The 16712-nt window shown below is 52.4% G+C and overlaps 5 protein-coding genes across 5 annotated transcripts; 2 read left to right on the top strand and 3 right to left on the bottom strand.

The window, feature by feature from the left end:
* Positions 1 to 158: 158 nt before the first annotated feature.
* On the bottom strand, positions 159 to 2804 carry AYO21_06715 (hypothetical protein; the record flags this gene model as incomplete). The annotated part of the gene is made up of 1 exon (XM_022656674.1): positions 159 to 2804. One exon carries the CDS (start codon positions 2802 to 2804, stop codon positions 159 to 161), a length of 2646 nt encoding a protein of 881 aa, XP_022510947.1.
* A 2583-nt stretch (positions 2805 to 5387) lies between these two features.
* Positions 5388 to 6173, top strand: AYO21_06714 (ribosome biogenesis protein NSA2; the record flags this gene model as incomplete). The annotated part of the gene is made up of 1 exon (XM_022656673.1): positions 5388 to 6173. One exon carries the CDS (start codon positions 5388 to 5390, stop codon positions 6171 to 6173), a length of 786 nt encoding a protein of 261 aa, XP_022510946.1.
* Positions 6174 to 6269: 96 nt separating this feature from the next.
* Positions 6270 to 7990, bottom strand: AYO21_06713 (hypothetical protein; the record flags this gene model as incomplete). Its single annotated transcript, XM_022656672.1, has 6 exons — positions 6270 to 6382; positions 6480 to 6907; positions 7011 to 7066; positions 7155 to 7250; positions 7436 to 7570; positions 7850 to 7990. 6 exons carry the CDS (start codon positions 7988 to 7990, stop codon positions 6270 to 6272), a joined length of 969 nt encoding a protein of 322 aa, XP_022510945.1.
* Positions 7991 to 8485: 495 nt separating this feature from the next.
* AYO21_06712 (hypothetical protein) lies at positions 8486 to 12459 on the bottom strand (the record flags this gene model as incomplete). The annotated part of the gene is made up of 4 exons (XM_022656671.1): positions 8486 to 8927; positions 8986 to 9446; positions 9513 to 9755; positions 9808 to 12459. The coding sequence occupies 4 exons, from the start codon at positions 12457 to 12459 to the stop codon at positions 8486 to 8488; spliced, it is 3798 nt and encodes a 1265-aa protein (XP_022510944.1).
* Positions 12460 to 13200: 741 nt separating this feature from the next.
* On the top strand, positions 13201 to 16647 carry AYO21_06711 (hypothetical protein; the record flags this gene model as incomplete). Its single annotated transcript, XM_022656670.1, has 1 exon — positions 13201 to 16647. One exon carries the CDS (start codon positions 13201 to 13203, stop codon positions 16645 to 16647), a length of 3447 nt encoding a protein of 1148 aa, XP_022510943.1.
* Positions 16648 to 16712: the final 65 nt, after the last annotated feature.

The following is a 16712-nucleotide window of genomic DNA, read 5'->3' as shown; positions in this document are numbered from 1 at the left end:
TGGTTATTTATCTTCTTAGAATCTGCCCGTGCTCTCAGAATTTATCTTGAACATGCGGAGTACGACCTGGTAGATGGCCTAGAATCACCTATGGGAGTGCAGCCTGCCCTGCGCAATGACATTGTCCTGCCAATCCTGATCGGTGACAACGCAAACTTTTAAAAGACCATCACTTGGTCATCACGCCAACCCTGCTCCAGCAGCGCTTCACGCATGGTCTTCTCCATCGCCTCTGGACCACATATGAGTATCAGCGTTCCATCTGTTCTGGTAGAGTGATCGAGAACCAACTGGCCGGTGATGCGTCCTCTCAAGCCCGTCCAGTCTCTGGGCGGGTTGGTAAGCGTATGCAGGACTCTACATCTGTGCTCATTCCCCATCAGCAAAGCGTCGAGCTCTTTTCGGCACAAAATATCCTCGAAAAACCGATTCCCGTCAAAGATGGTGCACTGCGTCTTGTCCTCGGGGTCTCGAACGATGGCCCGGAAGACTTGATAGATGGGCGTGATTCCACTTCCTCCACAGATCATGATGAACGAGTCGACAATCCTCTCCTGCTCGTATACGAGACATTTGCCACGGCCAACGTACTCGAACTTGCCGATCGGTCCCTTCATCTCGACGAAATGTCCAATGGGCAGAGCATCCATCGCCAGGGACATCTGGCCACCCGCGCGGCCTGTATTTGCAAAGTACACTTTAACGAGTACCTCCACGAAACCCTGGTCGTTGATATCCGAGATGGGAGTATAACTGCGTATGATGGCTTCGCGGGTGACGGGGTCTCGGAGCCTCACCATGAGATGTTGACCGACGGGTAAGCCGAGGCGTTGCTCTGGATGCTCCAATGTGTAAGTAAAGATACGAGTATCCCCAGAAACAACTCGCTTGCTGCGGAGGATAGCCTTCTTCCATGCTTTGGCATTCAGGAAGACATCGGCAGGTTTAGCAGACTGCTCGACCTCAATCTCGCCCGCCATCAAAGCAGCTTTGGCGGCGTCATCAAGTGAGCCGACATGATACTTGGGCATCATAGCCTTGGCTGTTTCGCTGTGGATTGCGAGAAACTCCTCGGTACTGTCTGATCCCGCCGCCGAGATGATACTTTGTGCTCCACCTGGGTGCTCCTTCAGGAATGCCGTGCCGTCATACACTTCGCCCTTTACCACGAACCAGGGCTGTTGCTCGGTGCCATGTTTCTGAAGCTCGTCGATGGTGACAGGGTTCTTAAGACCTTCCTTGACCATAGAGATTTCCTTGGCCTGTTCTTCGACGGAGATCGTTGGTTCTTCACCGTCAAGTCTCTCCCCCCAAAAGCCGTTGGCCAAGTTCCCCCCGGACTTCTTGACCCTTTCCATCCAGCCGCCAGGCATTAGTGCAGGCTGGGTCGGGTGTTCGAAGAGGAGGTGCTCGCCATCTAGGGTGATCGTGACACGGAACCACGGGTTATTCATCATCCCAAGAACAGACCAGTACATGTCGCGTGGTTGAACATTCATGCTTTCGTCCATTGAACGCACGAGGATGTCTTTTGCTCTGGCGAGTTCGTCAGTGAGTAGACTGATCGACCAGAAACACCAGCAAAAGCACGTTTCGCGCCACGACATGTCAAGCCGGCCCCCAAACAGATCTTTCTCCACGCGTCGGTAACGGTCCTCGACGTAGTCAATTTCTGCCAGCCGCCACGTTTTGCCTTTGTCCAGTGAGATCTCAACCCGTGTGATGCGGCGGCCACCTCCACTATAGGCATATCCTTTGGCTCTGTAGGTGTGAGGGACTCGGTTCAGGCACAGCCGCTCCTCGTGCTGGGGGAAACAGATGACAGAGTTGGGACTAAGGTCGTAGATGGCATACCGTTCATCCATCCACCAATTCGTATTGCTTGCCGCCTCTTCAGGAGAAATCATGGTCGGCAGGACCCGGTTGTCGTAGATGTGATACCAGTTGTCACTTGGTGCATCTGTGACAATCAGCTTCTTCAGCCATTTGACAGACCGACCTCCGATCTGGCCGGGGATCACTGCACGCAAAGGCTTGCCGTGATCCGGTCGGAGTGTCTCGCCGTTCATCTTGTAAGCGAGCATGAAGCCGCGATTGGCGTCCAAGGCCCAGTTCAACTTGACAGATGTGCCATAGAATCCATTGGGAAGTCTGTCGGCGCCTTCCATACAGACATACCTAGCATTCCGCATGGGCCTCGCTCTTCTGATGACATCGGACATGACGACGCCGGTGAAGAGAGCCGTCGAGAGTCCAGCGGCGCCCCAAGAGAACCCTTTGCTCTTTCGGACCATGTTCTGTTCCTTTCTTCGATTCCCAGCACACACGAGGGTGATTGGATACGTCACTTGCTCGTATTCGGTCATCAACTCTTTCAGTGATATTGTCATCGGTTTGTCCACCAGCCCTTCCACTGTAAATTGCCAGTCAATAATATCTTCGTCCTTGACCTGCGGTACAGCGCCATGGTTCCTGACATAAAACAGTTCCGGACTTGTCAGGAAACCTTCGCTGAATAGTTCTGTGAGGGGTGCTTCGACATTGAATGGGTGGACTCCGGTCAGTCTGATCAGTCTCGGGTCACGCGGTACATGGCTATCCGGTGTCTTCAAGTCGAGGTCCAGGACTTTGGTAGGGGCAACGGTCGGAGGTGGAAGTGGTATATCTAGTTTTCCGCCGTCCAGCTCTGACATGCTACCGTTGGTTAATGGCGGCGAAGGTGGCAGAACATCTTTGACGAGCCGAATGTCTGCTTCTTCGATCCGTTCGGGGACGCCCTGGCTGTCTGTATTTAGTTCTTCCATCTCGGCATCGAGCGAGAGGATGACGATGGAGGAGCTCCGACGAATATCTGGCTCTCTCGTGGTCTGTAAGAATTGTGACTCTAGCGAGACATTGGAAAGGATGGGAAAAGGGCCTCAGGATGGTCCAAGGCACGATGGCCATCGGTTTAGGTTGTACGAGGGCATCATAAGACAACCATGAGCTGGCGAGGCCCCTCCCCAGGGTCCTGCGTCAGCAGTGGGATTTCTTTCTTCTAATTCCATTATTGAATCGCCACACCTGTTCGAAATCTAGAAGGAAGAATAGCAAAGCAATCTGTGTAGAGCGAGCCTGCAAGAAATGAAGCGAGGAAGATCCGCGGAACGATCGCGGGATCAACGTGTGATGTTATTGCGAGGAGATGCTGTGCCTTCCGCTTATCTATCGTACCTTTCCTCATAAGGTTAGACTATTTTGGGCGGTAATGACCTTACCTAGATCCCAAATTTGTCAGACAGAATCATCGGACAGCACCGCAGCCTTTGTTCATGTTTCACGTGATGCAGTGGCCTAAAGAAGCCTAGTGCACCGACCCCTCCAACTGCGCCGTTCATGTTGGGACTTTGAACCAGCATCCCTGCGTGTAGGCGAGAATGCCAGCGAGAGATGAAGTCGTCTCTATCAGGCTCAAAGAGATGTTCTTCATCCTCCTCCGTGGAGCTTGAATCGCGAAGCCGCATTGACGCATCAGTAATGTCCAGACGTGCCGACTTATCACCTCTCCAGTTTCGTTATTGACACTGGACAGTGTGCATGTACTCAATGTGCCCGATTTGGTATCTTCTGCTCACACAGTCCTGACAGTTCATTTCCATCGAACCACCGTTTCTTCTATTTCCTTAGGTGCTACTTATTGTCCTGGCTCGGCCGTCCTCTAACTTCCGAAGTTTGTCCCCACATTACAGCGGCTGCGAAAGGGAAGTCCGTATCTCCTCCTTGATTACATTGACGAGAATAGAGGGGGCGCTGTCAAAACCCTGGTAAACAAGGCAGACGGACCCTCACCTCCGAAGGAGGTTGTTGGGCTTGCGACGAGTATGTTAGGAATGGCGCAGGTTCCGTTCCCTCGCATTGAAACTTATTGCAACTCCAGTACGCTCAGCACAGACATCAATTTTGAGCAATCTGCTTGATCTGGGCTGCCATTGAGATCTTTAGGCCGGGAGTCTGTGTAGGCCCTCAACAACTTCGAAAGACCGCAAACTCGATGAGTAAAAACACGCCTCTCTCGCCCGTTTCTTTACCCTACGACTCTTTCCGTTGTCAGTTCGTGCTGTATTTGGGCCCTGGCAAGGAAACAAGCCTTGACATGGGCTTCGCAGACTGATTGTAAGTCGAGAGAACCGTACCTTTTGCTCAAACCTCGTAAGTTGTGTGGAACACCATGCGCCTTGCCCAAGAGAGTTGCCAACACACCAATACGTTGATTCGCTTATTCGAGGTACACATTCGATTCCCCAGCCCAAAGGCTGGCTGCACTGGCTGCAACCGTCCGACTAGTTCCTTGGTCCAGCATCACGAGCACCTACTCTTCTCAACTAGGTAATTAATTCCCTCGGACGGAATAATGACACTCCATTTGTTGGCGCTTGGATGTAGAACTCGAAATCAAAAGAGACAAATTCCTGGCCTGGGTTTATTCAAAATTCCAAGAAATACGTCACGCATTCATTCTCAGATGATTAAGAGTGATTCAGTTTTTGTTGTCAGGATCAAAAGATTGTTTTTTACATTAGAGGCTGCTCTGTTGCAACAAACGCCTCAGAAAGCAGAATTGTCATGTCGAGGACATGTTGTCATAACCTCGTACTTGGATAAATCGTGAGGGATAATGTCGAGGTTGACACTTTCCTCTGTCCCCCAACAAAAAAGGATGTCAAAGTACTCGGTGGAACCGCGTCCGACATTGGCAGTAGCATTGGCAGAGCTTGTCAACCTTGCCGCAAGACTTGGTTGGCCTGATATGCGTGATGTGAGAGTACGAGGTACTCCACGTGGATTACGGATGCATCTGTCCGACGGGGCAAGCTACGGGGTTGGCGGACTTCTTTTTGCTTACTTGAAGGAAAAGGGCGACGAGGTAGCAAGGGGGGGCCAGGGAGGCTGGGAGTGTAGGGTCTTTGCCACCATCGCATTACTGAGTTGGCTGGCTTGTTGTCTGAATGGTGCTAGTGTCGTTGAAAGACTTCTCCGATCAGCGCATGGTGCGCTGTGCTCGAGGTGGTTGGTCCGCCTTGCATTCGTAGGTTGGTTAGGCAGCCAGCGACCTTCAAGCGAGGCAGGCTCATCCAGACCATCCACAAACCAGCCAACTTGCCTGACTTGTCCTAGAAGAGAAAGTTCTCCGACTCTGTCGATTTGGCTGCTCGCCTTGGCACACGTGACCACGATTACTAGCCCCCACCCTGGAAATTTTTGCGGGCAGTTGATTCACCGAAACTTTTTCTGTACATTGTACGCAGAGCGAGTGAGTGAGCGACTCGGTTGGCCTAACGATACAGCACAACTGCTACTGCTCCTGCTCTTGCACCAACACCTTTGTTTCCAACGAGAACAAATCCACCATGCCTCAGAACGAGTACATCGAACGCTGGCAGAAACAGCACGGCAAGCGGCTCGACCACGATGAGCGAGTACGAAAGCGAGAGGCCCGTGAAGGGCACGCCATGTCCGAGAAGGCGCAGAACCTGCGCGGCCTGCGAGCGAAGTTGCACCAGAAGAAGCGACACGCGGAGAAGATACAGATGAGAAAGGCTATCAAGGCGCAGGAGGAGCGAGACGTCAAGTCGGCTGCACCGAACGAACCCTCATCGACGCCCCTGCCCGGTTACCTGCTCGACCGATCCCAAGCCAACCAGGCCAAAGCACTCTCCAGCGCGATCAAGAACAAACGGGCCGAGAAGGCGGCCAAGTTCTCGGTGCCGCTGCCCAAGGTCAAGGGCATCAGCGAGGAGGAGATGTTCAAGGTGGTCAAGACGGGAAAGAAGACGGCCAAGAAGAGCTGGAAGAGAATGATCACGCAGCCGACCTTTGTCGGGCCCGATTTCACCAGACGGCCCGTCAAATACGAGCGCTTCATTCGCCCCATGGGTCTCCGGTACAAAAAGGCCAATGTCACACATCCTGAGTTGGGCGTCACGGTGCAGTTACCCATAATCAGCGTCAAGAAGAACCCACAAAATCCACTCTACACGCAGTTGGGTGTGCTGACCAAGGGCACTGTTATTGAGGTCAATGTGTCGGAGCTGGGACTGGTCACAACCGGTGGGAAAGTGGTGTGGGGGAAGTACGCGCAGGTAACGAACGATCCTAGCCGTGACGGATGTTTGAATGCAGTTCTTTTGGTCTGAAAAGTACGGATGCCATGCGTTCAACATGATCAGATGGATGGAAAGGGCGAATCACCCACCCATGTGTCCTACGTTCCTCCAGCGGCTCTTCATCATTCACAGCTCCTCGGCGAAAATGGCATGGTCCGAATACCCCATTGCTTTGACGGCGATTTTGGCGCTCTGGAGCAACCTCCCCTTGAGACTCAGACTCTGTCCGGGTTTCTCGACTAACGAAAATAACGACGGCCCGAAACGATCAGCGATGTGTTCTCGAAGTCAGGCTGCAGGGGGTCACAACAAAAGAGAAGGATGAAGCAGACTCACAAACATTGGTGATTTTGGCCATGACACCATAAGTTGCCTTGAACTCCAACGGCTTGAGCGCCCTCCAGATCTTGAGCACCTCTTCCGGCGGCAGGGGGATAAAGTTGGGAATGCTCCAGAGGAACTGGTACGAGATGGTATCACTCCGCTTGCCCGGGTCGGGATTGTGGCTCGACTGCACCGCGAAGATGGTGTCTGCGACGAAGAGCGTCGGGACGGGCGTGTTTGGCGGGAGCGAGTGCAGGACCTGGCTGCCGGGGAAGTGGCCTCCGCAGATGACCGACGTGAGGCCCGGGAGGAGCTCCGTGCTGGGTTCTGTTAAAAGTTTTAGAGTTGCCGACGGCGTGTCTTTTCTGTTGGCCCAGACCGAGTCGACCTCGGTCATGTACACGGGGCAATTGAATGTAGACGACCAGTCGGCCCAGGTTCTGAGGGATTTGCGGAGGCGTTGTCAGCATTGAAGAATACCACAGGACGACCCTCAAGCCTGGTAGAGAGACCCGAGACTTGACAGGTTAAGGTCTGTCTTACGTATAAAAATGCGGATGTGAAATGACGATGAATTTCAACCCGCCCAGCTCGGTAATCTGCCAGGCTTTATGCATCAACCTTCAATCCATATCTGTTTCTTTATGTTCCTCGAGCAGTGACCAGGTAATGAACGTACGAACGTACCTTGTCCACGGTATCCTGGTCCAAATACGCCACCAAGTCCCAGAGGACATTGCCGTTGGGTGTCCTGATCAGGCGCGCTCCCTGGCCGATTCCGAACTATCACACAGCCCGTGCTCGGTCAATACATGGTAGTAGGAGAGGTACGGGATGATATATACCCGGATAAATATCCATATACCCAAGTAGATACCCAGGCAGATACCAAGGTAGACAGATACAGAGGTACAGACATACGTCTGTCCGTCCGTGTGTATGTATGTAGATAGGGTGGAGAAACGTACCTTTGGTTCGGTGTGGATCTCGACGACGGTATCGTTGTGGTCGCACACCTCAAAGACGTTCGTGTAGGGTCCCTCTTTGAGCTTGCGCAGTGTCGTGAACGCTTGGCCTGAAGGGGGAACGAATTGTCTGGGGTCCTATGGAGAGGCGGTTATGATCGTGAATGGGTGTTCATGGCCACAGAGTCTCAAGGGTATGAGAGCGAGCGACGGATGTACATGGCCCAAGGCTGGCTGTTCTGAATAAGAAACACAACAGACAACCCCTTCTCCCTCTCCCTCTTCGGGGGTGGTACAAATCGCAGAAAGGGAACAGGCAGACACGACAGGACTCAATCAGACAGTGGCAGTGCCAGGGTCAAAGCCAATGCCCAGGGCCAGGGCAGGGCCAGGGCCAGACCTGGGCGTCACACATACCTCGCAGATCCGACACTCATTCTTATCCCTACTCGCGTCTTTGTCCACGTCGTACTGCGCGCCGCACGCACAGCAGATCAGCAGGTCGTCTGACGTGCTGAGTTTTGGGCCTGCGCCTGCACCAGCGAAACCAGCCGCCATGGCTTAGAGTTGGAGTTGAAGTTGTATATCAAACAAAGGACTCGCTTGGACACGATTTCTCGGTGGCTGACTGGTTGACAGACAGACCGACAGACAGACTGATTGATGGATGGGCTTGAAAGGTAGAGTGAGTATTCTTGTTCTTTATCTGGTAGACGCCCTTTCGTGTTGTATCAATCAAAGACTCTCTGTCTGGATGAAGATATGACCTGGAGGATGTGATGGTGACGGACTTGTCCGTCTTATTCCTACAAGTCCAAGACCGGATCGAGTTACGTGACCCAGCGAGCCCAGACACCCAGACACTGACAAAGGATGGAATGCAATCCACCACATGCTCTTTCTGATATCTGAGGCTCGTACCAGGTAGAAGCGTAGTAATCTCTAGCCTTCTTGACCGTCTTGTGAGATTCCACCTGCTCATGTTTACCCGTCTTGTACTCGACAAATCTAGACAACCATAACTATCTATCATCTGATCGTGTCGCGTGATTCCTACATGTACAGGCTCGCAGTAAACACCACGTCTCGTCTGATCAACTCCCGCGCCTTGTCCATCTTCGCATACAGTGAGGGGTCACCAATCAGCCTCGCCGCGCTCATCACTTCCCGACACGTCTCATCTAGCCTGGTGATGACCCTGACAATGGTGCCTTCCATCACGTCCGTCAAGTCGGTGATGCGGTTGAACGACATCCCCCTGGCCCATTCGTAGACGACTTCGACCAACCCAAACCGCTGTCTCGAGACGAAATCGTTGGCGTCGTCGGATGAGAGAATCACTTGGTGCAAGATCTGGTGGTGGTTGACCCGTTCGGAGATCTCGATGATGGCCTCCTTGCCACGTTCGAGGTTCCCATTAAGCTGTGGTTCGCTTTCCGTCTTCTCCTGAAAGACAAAGGACGAAAGGAGGGCTACAATTTCTTCGGGCTCGAACCTGTGATGTGCGTTAGTCTGGTTGCGCTTGACCCGACTCCCTTTTCCCCGTCACTTACGATGCCAGCACGTTCTCCAGGATCAGCTCAGTGATGACAAGCTCGTCTCCCGAGTGGATCTCGCAGGCCACTTTGCCCTTCAGCTGGACACGAGACTGTTCGTCGATGAAGCCGAGGTCCTTCAACACTGCAGTTCTCTGCTGGTAGTCCGGCAACAAGGACAAATTCTGGTCAGACATCAGCATTTTCAGGGATTGGATATTCTCTCGAATCAGCCATTCGTCGTGCTGCATGCCGTAGTGCTTCAAGAACTGGTTGCAATGCAGACATTGGCTGTTCTCAAAGATTCGCGCAGCCTCGTTCCTCTTGATTAGAATGTCGCGGATGTGCAATTCATGCGCCTTGCTCCATTCCAGCTCATCCCACGCCGTTGAGATCCAGGATGAATAGACGTTGACAAATTCTTCTTCGACAAATTTCCGTTGCGCCTCATCGGTCTGTAGCAGCGTCCGCAGATCGACCTGTTGGGTCCGATAAATGTAAGTATTACCTCTTTTTATCCTGATAAACCTGCTGGGGCCTCTGACCTTGACAACCGTCTGGGTTACACATTCCACATCGTCCAGTCCAACCTGGGTAATCCGCCATTTGACCTGGGAAGCATTTGCGGGTAGAGCAGAGAACATCATGCGTACACGCGGGAGGTACGGAAGCAGATCTTGCGTCGACCGCTTTGCGTCAACGTGGGAGATTTCGAGAACTTTGATGCCTCGATTCGGCCCGGCGCGCACTCCGTCCTCCAAAAGCACTCCGACTGTGCGAATGCCATCCTACACACGGTACTTAGTCGATCCCAACAGAAAGAACGGAACAGAGCCTTACTTGTTTGAACACTATCAGTCTCCTCGCAGTCCAAAGCCGCCGTCCTACCGGAGACGACAGCAAGCTGATGTGGAGTTCTTTGGTTAGCCGTTCGAATTGCATGGCTGCTTCATGGCAGGCATCCGCGTCGATGTCGCATACATTGCAAGGTTCTCGCTTGATCTTGTCCAGATTCGCCTGGGACAACGCGACTTGCTCCTCGTGTTGAGGCAAGAGTGCCTGTGTAGCATTTTCAGAGAAGCTGCGCTTGATCATCTCCTCAATTTTCAATGCCTCGACTCGCATGAGGTTCAGAATCATATTGTAATGCAGTCTAAACTGGCTGCGCAGCTTTGTAGCAGGACCCGTGATCATCTGGGTCAGTTCGGAGGCTGAGGGTGCCTCGGTTTTACCTGGCGTCACGATAATGACTGTCCCTACCGTGTCAAGACCTCGACGTCCAGCGCGACCAGCCATTTGAGTGTACTCTCCTGGGAGCAGATTTCGGAATTCACGGCCGTCATGCTTGCGGTACCCCGAGAAGACGACTGTTCGGGTAGGAAGATTGAGGCCCATTGCAAAGGTTTCCGTTGCGAATAGCACCTTCACCAAAGTTCTTGCGAAAAGAATCTCAACGATTTCTTTCACAATCGGCAGCAGACCTCCGTGATGGACAGCGATCCCGCGACCCAGCATTTCTCGTAGGCGTCTGATTTGCGGCAACACCCGATCCTCCGGTCTGAGTCTAGCAATTGACCTCTCGATGATCATGTGGATGGCACTCTTCTCTGCCGCGGTGCAAAAGTCTTGATTGGAGAGGGAATCAGCGTTCTCTTCGCATCTTTTCTTCGAGAACACAAAGATGCAGGCCGGCAGCAGATTCTCTTTTCGCAGAAACTGGACGAGATGCACCCAGATGTTTCTGTCTTGAGCAGCCGTCGTTCTCCCACCGCCACGTCCTGTTCGCGCAATATTACCTTGACCTCTGATCGGCACAGCACCGCGACCTCGCTGCTGTGCACCACCTCTTTGGTTCGAGCCACCGCGCTGAGGCTGAACCCGCTCACCTCCGCGTTGTCCAGGGGCTTGTCCTCCACGAGCAGGCGCTTGGGCTTCAATCGCTTTCTGCTCTTTGATTTTATCCAGGCCCGACAAGATGTCGTTGGCATCTTTCCATCCTTTCTGAATGAAGCGCTTCTCCGAATCCACAATCTTGTGTATCCCCTTGCCCGCCCACAGATAATGCTCCAAGGGGACTGGTCTCTTGGGTGTGGAGATGACATAGATGTCCTTTTTCTTGGTACGTCCAACCCACGACGCGAATTCGTAGGTGTTGGGGACGGTGGCTGAAAGGAGAATCAGGGTGACATGATCAGGCAACATGATAATGACTTCTTCCCAAACAACTCCTCGCTCGAGGTCATTGACATAGTGTACTTCATCAAAGATGACGAACTCTACATCTCGAATGAGGTCAGCACCACGATAGAGCATGCTTCGTAAGATTTCAGTCGTCATGATGAGACAGCTTGCTTCCGGATTGATTTGGACATCGCCGGTCAAAATGCCTACATCGTCAAAGACGTTCTTGAAATCACGAAACTTTTGATTAGACAGGGCTTTGATGGGAGAGGTGTAGATGGCCTTGGTCATATGTTTCGCAGCCAGGGCGATGGCATATTCGGCAACGACAGTCTTGCCTGCCGAGGTGTGGGCAGCGACAAACACCGAGTCGCCACTCTCAAGATGATAGATGGCCTCTTTCTGAAAAGTGTCGAGTTCAAAAGGCCACGTGCGTGCCATGTCAGGGACCAATTCTGCAAAGTTTGGGATGGCTTTGTTAATGTCCACCACGTGAGCCCATTTCTTACCTGGCACCTTACCAGTTGCTCGCAAGAGATCCCCCCGAGGCTCTAGGGATGGAAACTCCACTGGCAAGAGGTCATTGAGGTCGGCATATTCGTCCTCATCCTCGTCTTGGTCAGCCTCTTTTTCTTCGCCTGCCACCATTGCAACGCGATTCTCTGCCGCGGCACTACTCTCTCCATTGCTCGCAGCCCCTGTAGGATCTGCACCAGTTTCACCATCGGCATTCAATGTCTTTTCGACGTCTTCTGCATCTTCTTGTGCCTCGACAGATTTCTTGTCTGAAAATTTCATGCCCCTCGAGAACCCTGGCGGCACCTCCAAGAGGCCATCGTTGACTCCAAAATTGATGATTCGAGTGAGTCCATTCGTTTTCTTGGTCGAGTGTCTGTTTTCCTCCTCGAGCCTTACCTGATCCTCGTAAGCTTGAATAGTGTCAACTCCATCTAGTCCACCTGGCGCAAAAGGGAAAAAACCGGCTGACCCCCGCACAAATTCGGATTTGGTTGCTGGTCTCCGGAGAAGTGACGTAGAGTTCTTTGCAGTGGCGCCCGACGCAGGCACTGTGACTTGATGGTAGGCGGCAACCTTCCCTTCCAGGCCTTTGCGGGTGAACCGAGTGACAGTCCTAGTCTGGGTGGGGGCCAACTGACAAATCTCGGCGTAATTGGACGATTGGTAGTCCCAGCGTTGTTGCAGCTTGTTTAGCCATTCTGGAACGAAGGTAGAAGGCGGTGACAGAAACTGGGTTTCCAGCTCGTGTCTGATCTGCTGAGGGGTCTTGGGAGTGTGCGAAGTGCGACTCATTTGGGAGGGAGGGTTGAGAGAAAGTCGAAGTGGTCTAGGGTTGGGTTGAGGAATGATGTGTCAAGGTATTGGGTCCTAAATACGCCGTACCACAAAGGCATGAGTGGCCAGGATGCTTTGATCACACTGTGATTGAGTGCCGCAAATGAGAAGGTGACATGGGCTGTGACCAGTAGATGAGTGGGTGTGGGAGAAAAACCAGGATCTTGTAGCCCGTGACCGTCCTTGCCTGATCGGGCGATGGGCGCCAAGACAACCGGGGGTCAAAAAGTGGAGCTGCGGATGTTGTGGACGCCGTGGGCGGGCGCAACCCAAGCCAAAGTAACGCCCAGCGGTTCCAGCAGCAGCGAATTCTTTCCTTCCTTCCCTCCCCCTCCAAAAATCCCCCCAGCAGCGCGTGGATATTTATTTTGTCTGTCGAACTAAACCCGCCCCCCCTAAATTTGCCGAACTCTAGACCCTTGGCTAAATTCAATAGGCAAAGTCCTCTTTCACCGTCGAACCATCCTCTAACCCTTCTCACTCGGTAAGGGTGTTACTCAACAACCACCAAAGAAAGAAAGATAACCCATACAAACCCTATGACGATAAGCACCTTTCTCAGGCGACATGACAAAGAGTTGTGCGGAATTTTCAGCATCTTTACACTCATTATTGGATCAGCGACACCCACACCTGAAGTTTTCAAGTTCTGATGTTCTCGAGTTCTAAAACGTCTCACACAATCCACAACGCCCGGAAATGGCGGCCCGCGCAACGAAGTTCGACTCTGAGCTGCTCAGAATCAAAGACATCTACACCTTACCTGATCAAGACCGTTACGCCTACTATGATGGCAAATTCTGGCCATGGACCACAGCTTCCGACGACGGACCTGTCTTTGCCGCTGTTGGTCAGAAGAGGATCTTTATCGGGCGCGGGTTGCCCAGAGAGCCAGTAATCGCCCTCCAGGAAATCGATGATGTCGAAGTAGAAAGACACCCTGGTCACCCTGGTCTGAATTCTTGCGCTTGGGCTTATGTTAATCCGGCGCAACCTCTATTAATCGTCGCCGGCGCATTCGGGATTTTAAAAGTGGTCGATGCGCTCACAGGCAACAGATGCAAGCTTGAGATCCAGCATGTCAATGCAAACATCAACGACATCGCAGTCCATCCTTGCTACCCATGGATTTTCGCCACCGCCTCACAGGATGGCCAAGTTCGAGTATGGGATCTGCGGCCATGCTCCTCGCCGCGTAGGGCGTCTCCCATCATAATTTGTGGAGGGGGGATAGACGGGCACAGGGCTGGCGTGCTGTCAGTTTCGTGGCACATATCCGGCCGGTACCTGGTTACAGGAGGCTTCGATCATTCGGTTTGTGTGTGGACCATGCCGGATCTTGGTGAACGCTCTCCCTTTTGGGCAAGCATCGATCCAAAGCGGATAGAACGACACACGTCTGAGGCGGTAGTGATCCACTACCCTCACTTGATCACCAAGGCGATACACTCCAACTATGTTGATTGTGTAAAGTTCCTTGGCGACTACATAGCGTCAAAGGCGGCAACCGAAAACAAGCTTGTGCTGTGGAAGATTACTGGGTTCAACTCATCCAAATCTCCGCCATCACCGATGACGACTGTCAAGGCTGGAGCCCATCTCGACACGCGCAATGGATTCATGCGTACAGTAATCACTGAAAAGGACGGGACGCAAACTGTGACAACTCCAGACGAGTTCCAAAACAAAGCTCCACTCGAGAGACTGGTCGAACTTGACGCCCCCTATAGTGACGCATTTTATATGCGGTTTGATGTGTGGTTGCCCACGCGAGACCACCCCGATGTATATCCGAGGTTCGCGTATGCAAACGAGGCTTCTGAACTTCGATTTTGGGATCTTGCGCGACTCTGCAAGGGTCATGCTCGCCGCAGGCGCAAACATGGCCGTAAGATGAAAAGAAAGAGATCAGAACCTGAATTGATCCCTGCCTGGGAGAAGCGACTAAAACCGGAAGACATCCCTGTTCTAAGCGGGATGCCGAAATTCGAGGCCATTCCTACGCAAGATAGGAAACCTAAAACTGAAGACCTTTCTGCCTCACAAAGGCAAACTCGAAAGCGCAAGACACTTTCGTTGATAACTGAGCCAAGATCTTTGAGGCTGCGTCAAGTACCTCCGACCGTCGAGCACGAAGATGTAGAGATCAAGTGGGGATCTGTGAAGATCAAGCAAGACTCAAGTGAGGTCATTCATTCTTCAACCCGGAGGAAGACCTCGACTCGATCCAAACGAGAAGGTCAAAATTCAGACCGCGAAACGCCCACACGAAGGGCTCCCATTTCCACACCCGACCGTGAATCGATGAAACCAACATCAAATTTCACAATAGAAATATCACCAAAACGCGATACCGTGCAAGCGCCCCAGGGGACACGGTACAGTGAAAATGTTGCACACCCTGTCAGAGGGTCAGCTCGTTTGACACCACACAGTACATCTTCGTCGTCTACCGATTCAGACGTCGCTGAAGATACGATTTTTATGAGAAGTTTAGCCCCAGCGAGACCTCGCCTCGGACTCCCGTCTCCAGCCGCTTCAGAGATCGCGAGTGATAGTAGTACTGTCAGCAGGTCATCTCGTTCATCACCAGCCTCCCAACTCCCGTCCCAGGCTTCTTCGGATACCATAGCGGCTGCAGAACGAGTTAAGAGTCCCGTGCTTTCAACACCACAAACCCCTTCCCCTACTCCGCCCCAGTCGGATATATTTGGAGAAGCAACTCTAGCTAGACGATCGACTAGGCTGAAGGCCAAGTCCGCGAACAGGGCGTCAGAGACTTCAGATGCCGCAAGAGACACATCTGCTTTCAAGTCGCCTGCTCCTTCTCAGCCTTTCGACAACCTAGGCACAGCAGGAGACTCACCTCGATCCCAAAGAATATATCCTGAAAAAGAGATTATCACAGTGGACGATAACTCTTCAGGCAGCGACGAAGAATATTGTAGCACTACAGAGTCGGAATCTCCCCGCACTCGAGACTTTACAAAACGGAGACTCAGGCCTAAGAAATATGAGGAAGAAGTTTTGGATAGTATCGAGGTCGAGGACGAGATTTCCAACACGCTGAGGGGGGTGGGGGAGGTTTCTACAGACTTGGATACTGAGGACGTGGCCTCCGATATTCCCGAGCCTGAATGGGCTCGATTCGCTACACAGGAGTCTGAATCGCCTTCAGACACGTGGGAACCGGAGGCAGAGCGATCTGTTACTCTGGAGTCTGAGCCAGAGCCTAACAATATCAAAAAAGGACCACCTACACTTATTGATCTCCCCGCGATGACCGCGTCCAGGTTGGCAGCGCTGACCTTGGAGACCACCCCTGATAAATTTGACCCCTTCAGAAAACCAGGAAAGCGTGGCTCCCCAAACCGGGGCCGTGGAAGGTATCGCCTTGACCATGCACACAATTTTCTCAAGGCACACAAGACGGTTTTGCTTCATAAACTCCAATACAAGAAGCAAGCACCGTTTGTTGCGAGGACAGTTGCCTGGAGTCCTTGCGGAAAATGGTGCCTCGTGGTGGGTGAGTCTGGGAGGCATCCCAAGGACGGCTGGGGAGGCTTTGCCCTGCTACATCATCCTGATATCCCAGACAAAAGAAGACCGAAGAACTTGTGCCAAGAAATCCTACCTGCGTTCAAGAAAGTCCGAGATGTAATGCTTGACATCAAGGACACCGAGGAAATTGGTCACTGGCTCAACCAGTACGACGTCATACTCCAACAACTGGCCGAGCCTAGTCATTTTGATGTTGGCAGGGATAATCTCCAAGAGATGGTCACCGCTCTTCTCTGTGCTCACCCAAATCAGCTCTACCAGACGCTTTTTGAGGTCGAACCCTCACCGGACGACCCTTCTGAAGGGGATAACGGTGCGAAAAACTATCCAGAACTCGAGACGGATGCCGAAGCAGATGATGAGAGTTCCGACAAAGAAGGAAATGACGGCGAAGGGGAGGATGATGTCGAAGCCAACAATGCTGATGATTCGGACGAAGAGAGCTCATCGGACGACACATTTGAAAATGCCGAAGTGCGTCACTACGAGGACTGGTCAATCTACGACTTCGAAGAAGAATACGACGACACGGACGAGGAATTCTATCCTGCGCAGCTTTGGTCGTCGAGGCGGTTGCAAGCTTAGGTGATTTCTGCTGGATATGAGCAGACTTGAGATATCCTGCTTGTCATGCAGGCTCCAGGAAATAT

The sequence above is a fragment of the Fonsecaea monophora genome, assembly GCF_001642475.1.
Source record: "Fonsecaea monophora strain CBS 269.37 chromosome Unknown Scaff48, whole genome shotgun sequence".
In the NCBI taxonomy this organism is placed as follows: Eukaryota; Fungi; Ascomycota; class Eurotiomycetes; order Chaetothyriales; family Herpotrichiellaceae; genus Fonsecaea; species Fonsecaea monophora.
The sequence above is the reverse complement of the archived record's forward strand: the minus strand, read 5'-3'. Positions and strand labels throughout refer to the sequence as shown.